At 43.2% G+C, this 16,131-nt stretch overlaps 1 protein-coding gene across 1 annotated transcript in view; it reads left to right on the top strand.

Annotated features, from left to right (window-relative positions):
• The window catches only part of LOC148141176 (uncharacterized), an 85,550-nt gene extending 73,607 nt beyond the window's left edge, over window positions 1-11,943 (top strand). The window contains exon 5 of the mRNA XM_087977999.1: window positions 10,466-11,943. Within this exon, the coding sequence (XP_087834125.1) occupies window positions 10,466-10,531 (66 nt within the window). The 3' untranslated portion in view covers window positions 10,532-11,943. The remainder of the gene's footprint in view (window positions 1-10,465) is intronic.
• Window positions 11,944-16,131: the final 4,188 nt, after the last annotated feature.

The raw sequence follows: 16,131 nt of genomic DNA, 5'->3' as shown, positions 1-16,131 counted from the left end.
TTCCTGTGGTGATGATTAGATTATATTAGATTAGATTAGATTACTTACAGTCGGCCCAACAAGTCCACACCGACCCGCCCCCTCGCAGACCCATTCCCCTACATTTACACCCTCACCTAACACAACGGGCAATTTAGCATGGCCAATTCACCTAACCTGTACATTTTAGGACTGTGGGAGGAAACCGGAGCACCTGGAGGAAACCCACGCATACACGGGGAGAATGTGCAAACTCCACACAGTCAGTCGCCTGAGGCGGGAATTGAGCCCGGGTCTCTGGCGCTGTGAGGCAGCAGTGCCATCCACTGTGCCACCGTGCCGCCCATGTGATGTCATTTCCTGTTCTTTTTCTCAGAGGGTGGTAGATGGGGTCTAACTTGATGTGTTTGTTGACAAAGTTCTGGTTGGAATGCCATGCTTCTAGGAATTCTCATGCGTGTCTCTGTTTGGCTTGTTCTAGGGTCTTTCGAGTTCATTAGCTGCTGTTTTATTGTGTTAGTGGGTTTATGGGCTACCATGATGCTAAGGGGTCTGAGTAGTCTGGCAGTCATTCCCGAGATGTCTTTTATGTAGGGGAGAGTGGCTAGGGTTTCTGGATGTGTTTTGTCTGTTTGTTTGGGTTTGTTGCTGAGAAATTGACACCTGTGTTCATTGGGTACCCATTCTTTTTGAATACATGGTATAGGTGATTTTCCTCTGCTCTGTGTAGTCCCTGTGTGCTGCAGTGTGTGTTGGCTCATTGAAAGAATGTTCTGATGCATCAACTAACCAAAAAACGACATGACCCTCTATCACTAGTATCCTTACATACAGATAAGGAAGGACACCACTTTCACTGGGACAACACATCCATCCTAGGACAAGCCAAACAGACATGCACGAGCATTCCTATAATCATGGCATTTCAACCGGGATGCTAGCAACAAACACATTGAGTTAGACCTCATCTACCACCTCCTGAGAAAAAGAACAGGAAATGACATCACCACAGGAAATGACGTCACCACAAGAAATGACATCACCAACCTAAAGAAACCCAAACATATAAATGGAAAGCAGGAACTATCAGTCGGGCTGCACCTGGAGGCCCACTGAAAATGTTACCTAGTAGGATGACGAAATGTCTGGAAATGAACCTTCCAGCTCAGCGAGCAAGCCTACATTAATGGATTGATGAGTTTCTGGCCAGGAACAGTTAGAGCTGCTAGCCAGTTAGAGGCTAACAGCTATGGAACCTGGCAGTACTACATAAGAGCCAGTATCTATTGCTGGTTAACACCTCCCTGATTCCTAGGATGGAAAAACTATTGGAAAAGGCAAGTGGTGTTTGGAAGGGATATCGTTGTGGAGGTTGTGGGAAGAGAGTGATTATAGACTGATGTTTAGCCAGGAATGGCTGTCAGTAGCTATTCCCTTGCCAATGTACAATCGCTTTATTGTGCAGGGAGGTGAAGTTTGGGACTTCATGCCGAGAACTTGATTTGGCTGGTGTTGGGATGGTGGATTCTGGTCCACCACTGTCTCACCACTGCCTCTGGGCCCAGAGAATTGCAGTTAGTGTATCATCCTTGAATTTTGTTGTTTAGGGTGTGACTTTAACCCAGAACCATGAGATTCAGATGTGAGAGCTCCCAACTGAACTATAACATTACTCTCACTGTCATGGACAGAGCTGATTAGGATTGGAAAATGTGAGTGACCTCAATATGGGCTTGAACAGTGAGTCAGAGGGGAGAGTTTGAGTATTCTGTGAATGAATACTTGATGATATAGAACTTGAGCATTTCTTAAAATAAATTATATTCTGTTGAAGCTTTTCATCTTGTTACTCATCGGAATATTTCATGAGTTCGAATTCAAGGGCAAACCATGCATGAGAAGAGAATGTTGATTTGATTTGCAAGTGGATTCTGATTGATTGTGGCAATGTTGTAGAGAATCATCATCAGTGGTCCCTCACAGACAAGGAGACTCTGTTCCACTCATGCTGAGTCCATAGATGGCTGTACAGTCTGATGCACCTTTTGCAGACTGCCACACTGGGGCAGAAGGTGGTCCTGGGAAGGGGAGATTAAGGCATTGATGTGCCAGTGAGTTCCTTACGTTTTTTTTCATTCAGCTTCTGCTTTCTCCCCGATGGCAAGTCTTGAGGTGGGCTCAATACCTTTCTGGATGCTCCTCCTCACTTTGGACAGGTTTGGACCAGTGATTCCCAGATGTAAAAGGCAAAGCTACAGTTCATCAGTGAGGCCTTGAGGTTATCCCTGAAGCATTTTCCTTTGTCCACCTGCTATCTCAGAGCTGGGAGTGGAGCTCCTGCTCAAGGAGTCTCGTGTAAATATGCGGGTGCCGTATTTAGCCCATCACAGCATATCCAGGGTGGTCAGCGCCTCAATGCTGGAGATATTGCTGTGCTTGTAGACGTTGTTGTTGGTGTTTCTATCTTCCCTGGGGATTTGCAGGATCTTGTGCAGGCAGTGTTGGTACTGCTCCAGTGTCTTGTGGTGTCTGCTGTACATAGTCCATGTTTCAGAGCCATATTGGATGGCAGAAACCACCACAGCTCTGTATACCATGAGCTTGGCGTCAGATCTGATGAAGATGTTGTCCTCGAGCACCCTTTTCCTCAGGTGGTGCCAGATCTCTTCCTCAATAATTGCTTTGGTCGACAGGATGCTGCCAAAGGTATTGAAAGTGGTCAACGTTCTCGAAGGCCTTCCCCTGGACCTTGATAATTGGGGGTACGTTCTGATTGCCAGGCAGGTTATTGAAAGTTTTGCAGATATTCAGGGTAAGACCCATGCTCTCGTATACTTCTGTAAAGATGGTCTCGAGTTTGTCGTTTGAGTTTGCATACACTCAATCATCATCTGTGTACTGCAGCTCAATGGTATGGTTGGGGTGACTTTTGTCTTGGTTTGAAGACAGTGGAGGTAATAATTTCCCACAGATTCTGTAGGTTAGCTCCACTCCAACAGAGAGCTTGTTGGCAGTGGGGTGAAGTATTACAGCAAGGTAGATTGAGAACAGTTTTGACACAATGATGCAGCCCTACTTGACAATAGACAAAAAGGAAATAGGTTGGTGTATACCATGCCTTCCATGTCCTTGTGGAATGGGCAAAGGATAGTAATGGACTTCATGGCACAAAAGAGTGATCTCCATCATGCTTCCCAATTGACAGTGTCAAAAGCACTTGTAAGATCGAAGAAGGCCGTATACAGGGATAAGTTATTTTCTCTGCACATCTACAGCTGTCACGTGGTGAAAATCATGCTCATTGTTTTCCTTTGTGGCTGCAAACCACACTGCGATTCTAGGAGGAGATAGTTGAGGAGGACTTTGTCGATGATTTTTCCAACGGTCGACAGCTGCGAGATTTCCATGTAGTTACCAACATCAGACTTGTGCCCTGTTTTGAAAATGCTCACAGCTGTAGAATCTGAGCTCTCCTGGGATGCCCTCCTCCTTGTAGATAAGGCAGAAAGGGCATGTAGCTGCAGCAGGAGCTCTTCGTCTCTGCACTTCAATGCGAATGGCGAATGCACCCATTAATGCAACACTAGCGTGGTCACTGTTCCTCGTATTGGAGATCTGATGCTTTGGTAGAGGCCATGGACAGGACAAAAGAGGTGCCCTGACTGCAGAAAGCCTACCAGACAAACTGTGTGAAGGTAGTTTAATTGGATAGTCATTGTGATATATACCTGAGGTCTGGCCTTCTGGACCTGGATGCACTGTTAAAATAAGTTCAGTGATACTGCATGAATGGCCAAGGTCATGAATTAATTTTTAAATACTGTATAACAAACTGTATCACTAGCCTCACTGCTCCATGCATCACATTCCATCTACGATCAGTAATGACTAATATCACTTTCATGTCTTTGCATGCTTAGCACTGATGCAAGTCTCATCTCAGGCTGACTGCTATTCAAGAAGGAAATGACAACACAAAAAAAACTACAACATTCACTGATGTACATCCCTCTGTCTTATCAGGGCTAGATGATGCATAACTGGAGGCATTGGGGCATAAATAGCAGGGAACTGCCAAGCTGCATATCTTGACTCTAATGGGGAGTCAATGTTCACAACATTAGGGCAGTAATCATGCCAGTGTTTGGGCTGAAATAATTAAAGACAACCACATCTGATTCCTTTTCTTAATTTTCATGCCTACTGCACCCTCATCCTGCAATCTGTCCCTGTGTACTTCTGCAACTCTACCCTTTTTGTATGTCTTCTTTCAGATATCCAAGAATTTCAACCTGGACAATCAGTGGTGGAGGAGCAGAAACATAGAGAGTACAACGACAGTTTAAGAAGAAACATCACCACTCGTTCTCACCTTCATAACCTCCAGTTTAGTACTAATTCTGCACTTTAGAGGCTAACTTCGAAAGTGGATCTGCAAATGATCTAACACCTGACATGAGTGATCTGCAATCTGGGCATTGGTAGCATAGGTGCTTATTGTGGGAAGGTGAGGCCACACATGAATATTGCTGCTTGGATTCAAATGAGGACTTTAATAGGACAGCCAGAGGGAAGGCTGTGACAGATGCACAACAAAATACTTCAGTTTTCTGACATGTTTTTTAATAGGTTATGGTCAGTGTCAATAAGCATAGAGGATTTTGGGAGCAACAATACTCAGGGCTTTGTTCAGAACTTGGAACTCATCCTTTCCTGCATGAAAGTGATTATCTTAGTACATTTCAAGATTCAGCAATGATACAGCATCTTGCGGCTGATGTCACCGCTTTTATTGGAGGAGATAACACCTAGCCTTTGGACACGGCAATGGAAACTCAGAATATACACACACACACACACACACACATTCCTGCCTTGGAAGATCAGATTGCATTTGTGCGACCTTAGCCTAGAAGCCACAGGTAGAGTATTGTGTACACCTGGTTACCAAATCATAAAGATACGATCATACTAGATAGGATAATGAGGAAATTTATGGTGGTAGAACATAGAACAATACAGCACAGAACAGGCCCTTCGGCCCACGATGTTGTGCCGAACATTTGTCCTAGCTTAAGCACCCATCCATGTACCTATCCAATTGCCGCTTAAAGGTCACCAAAGATTCTGACTCTACCACTCCCACGGGCAGCGCATTCCATGTGCCCACCACTCTCTGGGTAAAGTACCCACCCCTGACATCTCCCCTATACCTTCCACCCTTCACCTTAAACTTATGTCCCCTTGTAACACTCTGTTGTACCCGGGGAAAACGTTTCTGACTGTCTACTCTATCTATTCCTCTGATCATCTTATAAACCTCTATCAAGTCACCCCTCATCCTTCGCCGTTCCAATGAGAAAAGGCCTAGCACTCTCAACCTATCCTCGTACGACCTATTCTCCATTCCAGGCAACATCCTGGTAAATCTTCTCTGCACCCTCTCCAAAGCTTCCACATCTTTCCTGAAGTGAGGCGACCAGAACTGCACACAGTACTCCTGTACAGTTGCAACATCACTTCACGACTCTTGAATTCAATCCCTCTGCTAATGAACGCTAATACACCATAGGCCTTCTTACAAGCTCTATCCACCTGAGTGGCAACTTTCAAAGACCTATGAACATAGACCCCAAGATCCCTCTGTTCCTCCACCTCACTAAGAACCCTACCGTTAACCCTGTATTCCGCATTCTTATTTGTCTTTCCAAAATGGACAACCTCACACTTGGCATGGTTGAACTCCATCTGCCACTCTTCAGCCCAGCTCTGCATCATATCCAAGTCCCTTTGCAGCCGACAAGAGCCCTCCTCACTATCCACAACTCCACCAATCTTCGTATCATCTGCAAAGTTACTGACCCACCCTTCGACTCCCTCATCCAAGTCATTAATAAAAATTACGAACAGCAGAGGACCCAGAACTGATCCCTGCGGAACTCCACTTGTAACTGGGCTCCAGGCTGAATATTTACCATCTACCACCACTCTCTGACTTCGACCGGTTAGCCAGTTTTCTATTCAATTGGCCAAATTTCCTTCTATCCCATGCCTCCTGACTTTCCGCATAAGCCTACCATGGGGAACCTTATCAAATGCCTTACTAAAATCCATGTATACTACATCAACTGCTCTACCCTCATCCACATGCTTGGTCACCTCCTCAAAGAATTCAATAAGACTCGTAAGGCAAGACCCACCCCTCACAAATCCATGCTGGCTGTCCCTAATCAAGCAGTGCCTTTCCAGATACTCATAAATCCTATCTCTCAGTACCCTTTCCATTACTTTACCTACCACCGAAGTAAGACTAACTGGCCTGTAATTCCCGGGGTTATCCCTATTCCCTTTTTTGAACAGGGGCACAACATTCGCCACTCTCCAGTCCCCTGGTACCACCCCCGTTGACAGTGAGGATGAAAAGCTCATTGCCAACGGTACTGCAATTTCCTCTCTTGCTTCCCACATAATCCTAGGATATATCCCATCAGGCCCGGGGGACTTGTCTATCCTCAAGTTGTTCAAAATGTCCAACACATCTTCCTTCCTAACATGTATCTCCTCTAGCTTACCAGTCCGTTTCACACTCTCCTCTTCAACAATACGGTTCCTCTCATTCGTAAATACTGAAGAAAAGTACTCATTCAAGACCTCTCCTATCTCTTCCGACTCAATACACAGTCTCCCACTACTGTCCTTGATTGGACCTACCCTCGTTCTCGTCATTCTCATGTTTCTCACATACTCATAAAATGCCTTTGGGTTATCCTTCATCCTATCCGCCAAAGATTTTTCATGCCCTCTCTTGGCTCTCCTAATCCCTTTCTTCAGGTCCCTTCTGGCTATCCTGTATCCCTCCACTGCTCAGTCTGAACCCTGTTTCCTCAACCTTATGCAAGCCTCCTTCTTCCTCTTTACAAGACATTCAACCTCCCTCGTCAACCAAGGTTCCCTCACACGACCATTTCTTTCCTGCCTGACCGGTACATACATATCAAGGACACGTCGTATCTGTTCCTTGAAAAAGTTCCACATTTCCATGACCTCATTCCCCAACAGCCTATGCTCCCAACTTATGCTCCTCAGATCCTGTCTTACAGCATCATAATTACCCTTTCCCCAATTGTAAAACCTACCCTGTTGCACACACCTATCTCTCTCCATAACCAAGGTGAAAGTCACAGAATTGTGGTCACCATCACCAAAATGTTCACCCACTAACAAGCCCATCACTTGTCCCGGTTCATTACCGAGTACCAAATCCAAAATGGCCTCCCCTCTGGTCGGACAATTTACATACTGTGTTAGAAAAGCTTCCTGGACACACTGCACAAACGCCGCCTCATCCAATCTACTTGATCTAAAGAGCTTCCAATCAATATTTGGGAAGTTGAAATCGCCCATGACTACTACCCTGTGGCTTCTGCACCTTTCCAAAATCTGTTTCCCAATCTGTTTCTCCACATCTCTGCTGCTATTGGGGGGCCTATAGTAAACACCCAACAAGGTGACTGCACCTTTCCTATTTCTGACTTCAGCCCATACTACCTCTAAAGGCAGATCCCCCTCGAACTGCCTTTCTGCTGCTGTTATACCATTTCTAATTAGCAACGCCACCCCCCCTCCTTTTTTACCACCCTCCCTAATCCTACTGAAACATCAGTAACCAGGAACCTCCAACAACCATTCCTGTCCCTCTTCTATCCACGTTTCCGTGATGGCCACAACATCGTAGTCCCAGGTACCTATCCACGCCTTAAGTTCACCGACCTTATTTCTGATAATCCTTGCGTTGAAGTATACGCACTTGAACCCATCTCTGTGTCCGCAAGTATTCCCTGTCAGTGCTACCTTCTTCACAGCCTCCCCACATACTTGGACATCCTGACAAACAGCTAGCCTACTTGTTGGACTACTAGTCCGGATCCCATCCCCCTGCCAAATTAGTTTAAACCCTCCCGAAGATAGCTAGCAAACCTACCTCCCAGGATATTGGTGCCCTTCTGGTTCAGGTGCAACCCGTCCTGCTTGTACAGGTCTCACCTTCCCCAGAATGCAGTCCAATTGTCCAAATACCTGAAGCCCTCCCTCCTACACAATCCTTGCAGCCACGTGTTCAACTGCACTCTCTCCCTATTCCTTGCCTCACTGTCACGTGGCACTGGCAACAACCCAGAGATGACGACTCTGTCTGTCCTAGCTTTCAGCTTCCAGCCTAACTCCCTGAGCTCTTGAATGACCTCCCCACCTCTCTTCCTACCTATGTCGTTGGTGCCAACGTGCACCACGACTTCTGGCTGCACACCCTCCCCCTTAAGGATTCTGAAGACACGGTCCGAGACGTCTCGGACCCTGGCACCCGCGAGGCAACAAACCATCCGAGAGTCTCGCCCATGCCCACAGAATCGCCTGTCCGTCCCTCTAACTAGAGAGTCTCCTATAACTAGTGCTCTCCTCCTCTCCCCCTTTCCCTTCTGAGCCTCAGAGCCAGACCTCACGCCACAGACCCGGTCACTGCAGCTTACCCCTGCTAGGCTGTCCCCCCCACCAGTATCCAAAGCGATATACCTATTGTTTAGGGGAATGACTACAGAGGATCCCTGCACTGCCTGCTTCCTCCCCTTCCCACCTCTAACTGTTACCCAGCTACCTCTGTTCTCTGGCGTAACTATGTCCCTGTAGCTTCTATCTATCACCTTCTCAGCCTCTCGAATAATCCTCAGTTCATCCAACTCCAGTTCCAGTTCCCTAACTCGTTCTGTGAGGAGCAGAATCTGACTGCATTTCCTGCAGATGAAGTCGGCAGGAGTATCGGTGGTCACCCCTACCTCAAACATCCGGCAGGAGGAACATTCCACTGCCTGCGCTGCCATTACTCTACACTTCGTCTCCAAAGCAAGAACACTGAGTAGCTTATCTGTGAACTTTAAAGTTAGGTTAGAGGAGGAGGATGGGAGGGAGGCCCTACTATGTAGGGTCTGGGGTCTAGAACACACCCACTCAAATATCAATCACTTACCTTCCCGACCAGCTCTGCGCTCCAACCTCACTTCCGCCCAACTCGCGCCGCTCTCTGCTGAGAAAAGACCGTTGGCTTCGAGGTAAGTTCTTTATATATCACTTACCTTCCCGACCAGCTCTGTGCTCCAACCTCACTTCCGCCCAGCTTGCGCCGCTCTCTGCCGCTCTCTCCTGGTGTTACCTGGAATGGAAAATTTTAGCCATGAGGCCGAGATTGTTCTTTTTGGAATAGAGGAAGCTGAGGTCTAATTTAATTGAGTTTTACAGGATTATGAAGGACCTGTTTCCCTTTGTAATGAGGTCATGCCTAACAAGGACATAGATCTATAGTCATCAGTAGAAAGATCAGTGGGAATTGAGGAAATTTTCTGTTCACTCAGATTGGTGGCTGTTTAGGACACAGTACTTGAAATAAGGTTAGAGGCAGAATTTGTCATAGCATTTAAAAGATACTTGGATATGCACCTGCAGTGCTGTTACCTTTATGGTTACGGACCAAGAACTGGGGAATGGATTTAGGCTAGATGGCTCTTTTTCTTAAGCTTTTATATTGCAGGCATTATGGACTAATGACCATCTCCTGTACCATGAAGTTTCTATGTTTCTAAGCTGTCATGTAAGCTCAGCCTGGTACCATCATTGCTGAGTGTGTCACTGTTCAAAGGGAGTTGTCAGGTGTCATATAGCATTGCAGCCATATCTCCTCTGGCAGACTACTAGACTGATGCACTTCCTTGGACAACTGGCAGTGATTCCATGCAGCATAAATATCATCCTGTCTCAGGATACTCTTCCACAATTCCAGTCTGCTAATCCTATGTAAGTAAACTAGCCTGCCAATGCACAGCTGATGCAGTCTGAAGCTGAACCTTCTAGGGGCAGAGCTGCTCAAGTTGTCCTGGAAAGTCAACTGTAGTCTCATTTATTAAACCTCTTAAGCCTTCCACCAGGTACTGTTGTAGGAACAGTAAAGTAGGGAAAGATGGATGGAAGGTAAGTATTGGGGTAATGTACAAGTATCATTTGTTAACCTTTGTATGATGTAGAACATGGTTTAATTAATTTGTTTTGAATTGTTTATTTTGTGGTGGCTTTATTTTTGTATCACGGTCACGAAGATACAATGATGGTTGGTGACAAAGGGAATGTAAGGTGTAGTGCTGTCAGTAATGGGGAAATGAGACTGAATTTAATGTATTGCATTTGGATAAGTTGATCATGGATAGTCTGGTGAGAAAGTTGCTGTGTTTCATGTAGCAGATCACCACAAATATTGACAAATGTTCTGCCAAAGCGCTCCTCAAAACTATCCAGACAGTGGAAGCATTTAGACAGTGATTATGTTATGTGGCAACACCCTGCAAAGACTAACATGTATTGAGCACTGGATTTTTGTACTGTCATCAAATGAAAAGCCTTTTCTCCCCAATAACCATCCTTTTCTTTATTGTGATTCCGATTATAGATGACACAATGGATTGCAAACCAAGGCTTTGACCTAAATCATCTGCTGCAAAGAGTCTTACACTAACTATTCATTTGAGAGTGGAATCCCTTGTAACTAGTAAGCAGTGTATGGTATACTTTATGCCTTAGGAAATCCTGAGATTCTCTCAAAACTGCAGACAAATTCCACTTTCGTAAGGCAAGAGAAAATGAAAAGATGTTCTTTACCTTGGAAGACTAGGCCTCAGAAAATGTTAGATGGCAATCTGGAAGACAATGCTTCAGTTTGGAAGAAGCCAGACAAGTAATATTGCACTATCACAATAACCTTCACTGGTAAAGCAATCCTCACCCTGCCTCGAGTTGGAACTTCACTGCTGTTAATGAAGTGCAGATGCTTAGCACACTTTTCCTTGTTGAGGTTTAGGTAGAAGTATTGCTCCTTGATGACTGGGCAGATATAACCTATTTGAGTGAACCCATCTTTCATTCTATTACCTTCTTCTGGACCTTGTTCAGTTCTCTTTTGCCACTGTTTATTCTTTCTGTCAGTGCTATTGTTCAATAGGCTAAAATCATTGTTCCCATCACTAAATGTGTAGGAAGTTTGGGAGAAGATTTGTAGCTCGGGTGCTCGTTGTTGTGGTTCTGTTTGCCGAGCTGGGAATTTGTGTTGCAGATGTTTCGTCCCCTGTCTAGGTGACATCCTCAGTGCTTGGGAGCCTCCTGTGAAGCGCTTCTTCTTCTTCCTGAAGAAGGGCTCATGCCCGAAACGTCGATTCTCCTGCTCCTTGGATGCTGCCTGACCTGCTGCACTTTTCCAGCAACACATTTTCAGCTCTGATCTGTAGTCCTCACTTTCTCCTTCCCTGAAGGAATGAATGGCTCTGCCCATTTAACCAACAACTTGACAGGATATTTGGCATTAGTGGCTGAAACAATTAAAGTGTCGATTAAAAACCAAAACAAATACAGATGTTGTAAATCAGAAACAAAAACAGATATTAGCTGGAAAAGCTCAGCACATCTGGCAACATTTGTGAGAGTAAATGTTTTGGGTCCGGTGACCCTCAGAAATGTTGATTACCTTGGACAAGTTCACAATTTTGGGATAGTAAACAGACATTTATACAGATCAAAACTAAAAATGGTTGTGAGCAGCCATTTTGTTTAGGTATCATAAGCGGAAGCATCTTGAAGCAGTCATTGCTTCTTATGAAGGAGACAAGAGGAGACTGTCCAGAATGCTACACTGATAGTCTGCCAAGAGCCACAACCTGAATGCTGTAAGAACACAACACTCACTCCAAGGACCTGTTCTGCTCAGTTCACCTGTACGGACACTAAGTACTCAAGCTAAATTTTGACTTCTTTGCTTTAGAAAGTGAAGTTTAAAGTAAGCCGGACCAACTAATAAGGATGGATGCTTTTCATCTTTATCTGTAACTCATCCTTACTTACTTTATTGCTGGAAGTAATTTAATAAAATAATCTATTGCTTAATGCATAAAGCTGTGTTGGTGTTTTTTTTAAAAATAAAAACATTTGAAAACAAAGTGATATGAGAAAAGTGTTTCTACCAATTTATAATTCAGGGACGATGTTGAGGAAAGACTTTGTGATCATGAAGAAAGCCATAGATAAAATGCACAATAAGTTACGCTTCGCTTTATCTATATTTGTAACTGGAAATGAATATTTTCAGTTGTAGTATTTCTCTACAGGTGGAAGGGGGAATATTTTGAAGGTTGAGAGATTGCTTGACTTAGATGTGCAGAAACTTCCTGTAGTTAAAGTTCAGAAAGTTTAACACCCACTATAGCTTTGTGTCTTTACTAATTGCACAACCTTCCTTCTACTTGTTGCCCAACATTGTAATATTACCCAACGTTGGATGGGCTGTCTCTTCTAGATGAGTAAGTATTTTTCCCTGACAGCTTGGTTCAGAATCCTTCAACCTGGTTAAGCTTAGGAACTTGCATCAACTTCTGACTGAATGCCATTAGAATAGTAGCCTCAAGAGCAGCACAACTAAGCATTTTTCAGCAAAAATCATTTGGGATGATTAAGAGCAGGAACCTGGAGTTGTTATCTTCAAGTTGAACAGACTTTGTGACATCAGTTGTACTTTTACCACCATTTAACCAAGATTAGCTAACTCAGTACAGAATGAAGGAACTTCATTTGACCTGTAAGACTTCACTAATGGCCCAGGGGAAGAACAGGTTGAAAGAGAAATTTTCTTGCATATATAACGTGTACCTACTTTCATCTAGGTTTATCCAATTTCTGAAATTTCTTTTTGTCTCATAGTCTTTTACTATGCTTGTTTTAATATTACTTCTGCATTTTATTTACATACTTTAGCTAAATAAAATATGTGCATGTTGATTATTTGGAAAGAACACTAAAGTCAGCTTTAAATTAATATATTAGGTTGATGATGGAGCCAGGAAATGACCAACGTGCTAATGTTCTGGATCTTCTTAAGCGGAGTTGCTCCTTTGACAGCTTTTTCCAGTGCAGAATGACAAATGAAAAGGAATGCAGTGGATTAACTCTGAAGTGGCGTAAAAGTGTCGACAGCTTGATGTGTAACAAAGAGCAGCACTCCTTATTAAGTGATGCCCTGATAAAGAGGACTATATCAATTCCGTCATTGGGTACACATGGTAAGTTTTTCTGAGCAAATGACTGCACAGTGATGCACCCCATGCATTAGTTCCCACTTGTTCTTTTCATCTTTCTCTAATTTTCAGTCAGATTAAGTGCATAATTCATGAGCGGTATCTCTATAAAGAATTCAACACAGTGCTCAAATTGAATGTTGCCATCCTCAGAGCAGTCATGGAGGATCAGACCTGAAGCATGAACCTCTCTCTTTTTGGAGCTGATTGATGTGTGCATTTGCTCTTCATGTAGTGGTGAATTAGCGCCACTAACTTGCTGAGTGAGTTGTATGTTCTAATAGCACCCTTAGAATAAACTGGGTAGATTCAATAAGCAGCTCTGCTGGAAAAGAAAGCCAAAAGAAATGGGGTTAATGTGGACACAGTGTCAAAGAATCTAGCACATTTACTCAGGCATCCAAACACTTTACTAAATTCAATATAAAGCGGTTTCTGGATTTTTATCAAGTATCATGGCCTAGTTCCCCCTCTGTTTTGGAGATATCTTTGTGTTTCAAATTGTAGCATTATCTAAATTTTGTTCGGATGACCTTTATTTATGAATAGCAGTTTGATCTCTTCAGAGTTTTAAAATCTTTGAATGGACTGTTAGATTGCTCAGCTGCACCTTTGTGAAAGCATTTGATAGATTTTAATTCTCAGTTGTTAATCAACATAGGTAATTACACAATCTACTGAGCCATTTTAGTGTTTAATTTTCTTTGGTGTTGCTTTTATTATATGGACAAAACAGAGGAGAATAAGACTAGTGTGACCAATCTATTATGTAGCCAAAAATCTTAATAATCTGCCTTCCCTCTTGATTTATGCAGTCACCTCGTAAGATAAAATCTGTGTTCATTTTGAAAAAGTTTAGAAAATTCCCACTACTCCTTGAGACAATATTCCCAGATGCCCTTTAGCCGTTATAATTACAGGGACTTGTCCAGATCCCCTTTGAATGATTGCAAGGAATCTTATCATCATAATCAATTTTCTATTCAGAAATGTTGGATGAGATTACCATTTAATAGGGACTTGTCTAGATCCCCCTTTGAATGATTGCAAGGAATCCATAAGCCATTTTCTGTTCCAAAATGTTGGATGGGGAAGTACCGAAAGGTGCTTTTAGACAGCTTTAGAGGATAGCTGTCTATGGATTACCTTTTGCTTTCACAGGTAGGCTGTAGTGAGATAGATTCCTCTTGACTTCAGCAAAGAAGGAGATATCTGTGGGTGATGAAATTTATCTCTGCTCCCATTAATTATGATCTCTTACTAAAAGTGGCCTAATCAGCAACAAACTAGTAATGAGGCACATGTCTCCACAAGGATATTAGTGCAGAAATTCCTTGTGGTAGTCTCCTCGGACCACACACCTTCAACTGCTTCATTTGCGACTTTCCCTCCATTATAGGGTCAGTAATGTGGATATTTGTTGATAATAGCACAATGTTAGCACTATTCATGATTCCTTAGATGCTGAAGCAATCTTTGGCCAAACGCAGCAAGGCCCGAACAGCATTCTGGCTTGGGCTGATCACTGGCAAGTGATGCTCATGTCATACAAGTCCCAGGCAATAAACACCTCCAATAAGAGAAAAACTAACTATTACCCTTCAACATTGAATGGCATTACCACTGCTAAATCCTGTGTTATCCAAGAGATTACCATTAACCAGAAATTGAAATGAAATAGACATATTAATGCTGTAAGTACAAGATCAGGTCAGAAGTTGGTAATTCTGCACTGACTAACCCACTTCCTAACACTTCAAAGCCTGTTCAAAGCAAAGCACGAGTCAGAAGTTGGGTGGGTGAGTGAAGCTCTAATAACATGCAAGAGGCTCAAAATCATCCATGACAAAAAACCAGCTTAATTAGTATTCCAACTACCACAGTTAATATTCACTTCCTCCATCACCATCACACTGTGGCACCAGTGTGTGTCATCTACAGAATGCATTGCAGTAAGTCACTAAGGCTTCTTGGATAGCACCTTCTAAACCTGGAACTTCTAACACCATGGGACAATGCTTCTTGGGATGTTATGTTAAGGTTGTACAAGATGGTGAGGCCTCTGACGTACTGTGTTCTGTTTAGATTGCCCTTTTATAGGAAGGATATTATTAAGCTGGAGAGAGTTCAAAACAGATTTATCAGGATGTTGCCAGGAATAGGAGGCTTGAGATATAAAAGTGCACTGGATAGACTGGGTCTTTTTTCACTGGAGCGTAGGAAGTTATAAAATCATGAGGGGTATAAATAAGGTGAATGGCAGGGGTATAAATAAGGTGTCTTTTCCCAAGGGTGGGTGATTTAAAAACTGGGGGCATATTTTTAAGTGAGAGGAGAAAAAAAAGACACATTTCTTTTTCCCCACGCAGTGGTTTGTGTGTGGAATGAATTTCCAGAGGAAATGGTGGATGTGGGTAAAGTTACAATGTTTAAAAGACGTTTAGATAAGTACATGAGTGAGAAATTGAGAGAGATATGGGCCAAGCACTGGCAAGTGGGGTTAGTTTAGTTTGGGATTTGTCGGCATGGTTGGACCAACTGTCTGTTTCCATGCTGTATGACTCTATATCAACAATCACTGACTGAATAAGTCAGCACCAAAAAGTACACTTTTCTGTATGATTAAACCAATGAGTAGGAACTAACTATTCTTTAAATCACAGTATGCTGGAAACAGAAAGCAGGTAAGGAAGCATCTATGGAGTTAAACATGAGTTTAAATTTGAGTTGATCATATTTATCTGAATTTTTTTGAATTCTTTCTTAAACTGATGTTTTCCCTGGATGATTGCATGTACTGTATTGTTGACTTATTCAGTGCACCTCATTGCACATTAATAGCCATTGTTCTAGGTGGTTCTTCTCTTATTCTCAATAAGTTTTAGAGGCTACTTTACTACCATGTATCCTGTCATAATCTAACAAAAGTTCTTATTTCGTATAAAACATATTTATCAAAGTTTGCCAGTTCCTTCTTTTAGCTTGAGTAATATCTAGT

The sequence above is a fragment of the Chiloscyllium plagiosum genome, unplaced genomic scaffold, assembly GCF_037043375.1.
Source record: "Chiloscyllium plagiosum isolate Xiang-an unplaced genomic scaffold, Cpla_swu_hap1 HiC_scaffold_33, whole genome shotgun sequence".
Lineage (NCBI taxonomy): Eukaryota > Metazoa > Chordata > Chondrichthyes > Orectolobiformes > Hemiscylliidae > Chiloscyllium > Chiloscyllium plagiosum.
Note: the sequence above shows the minus strand (reverse complement) of the source record. Positions and strands in the feature narration are given on the sequence as shown.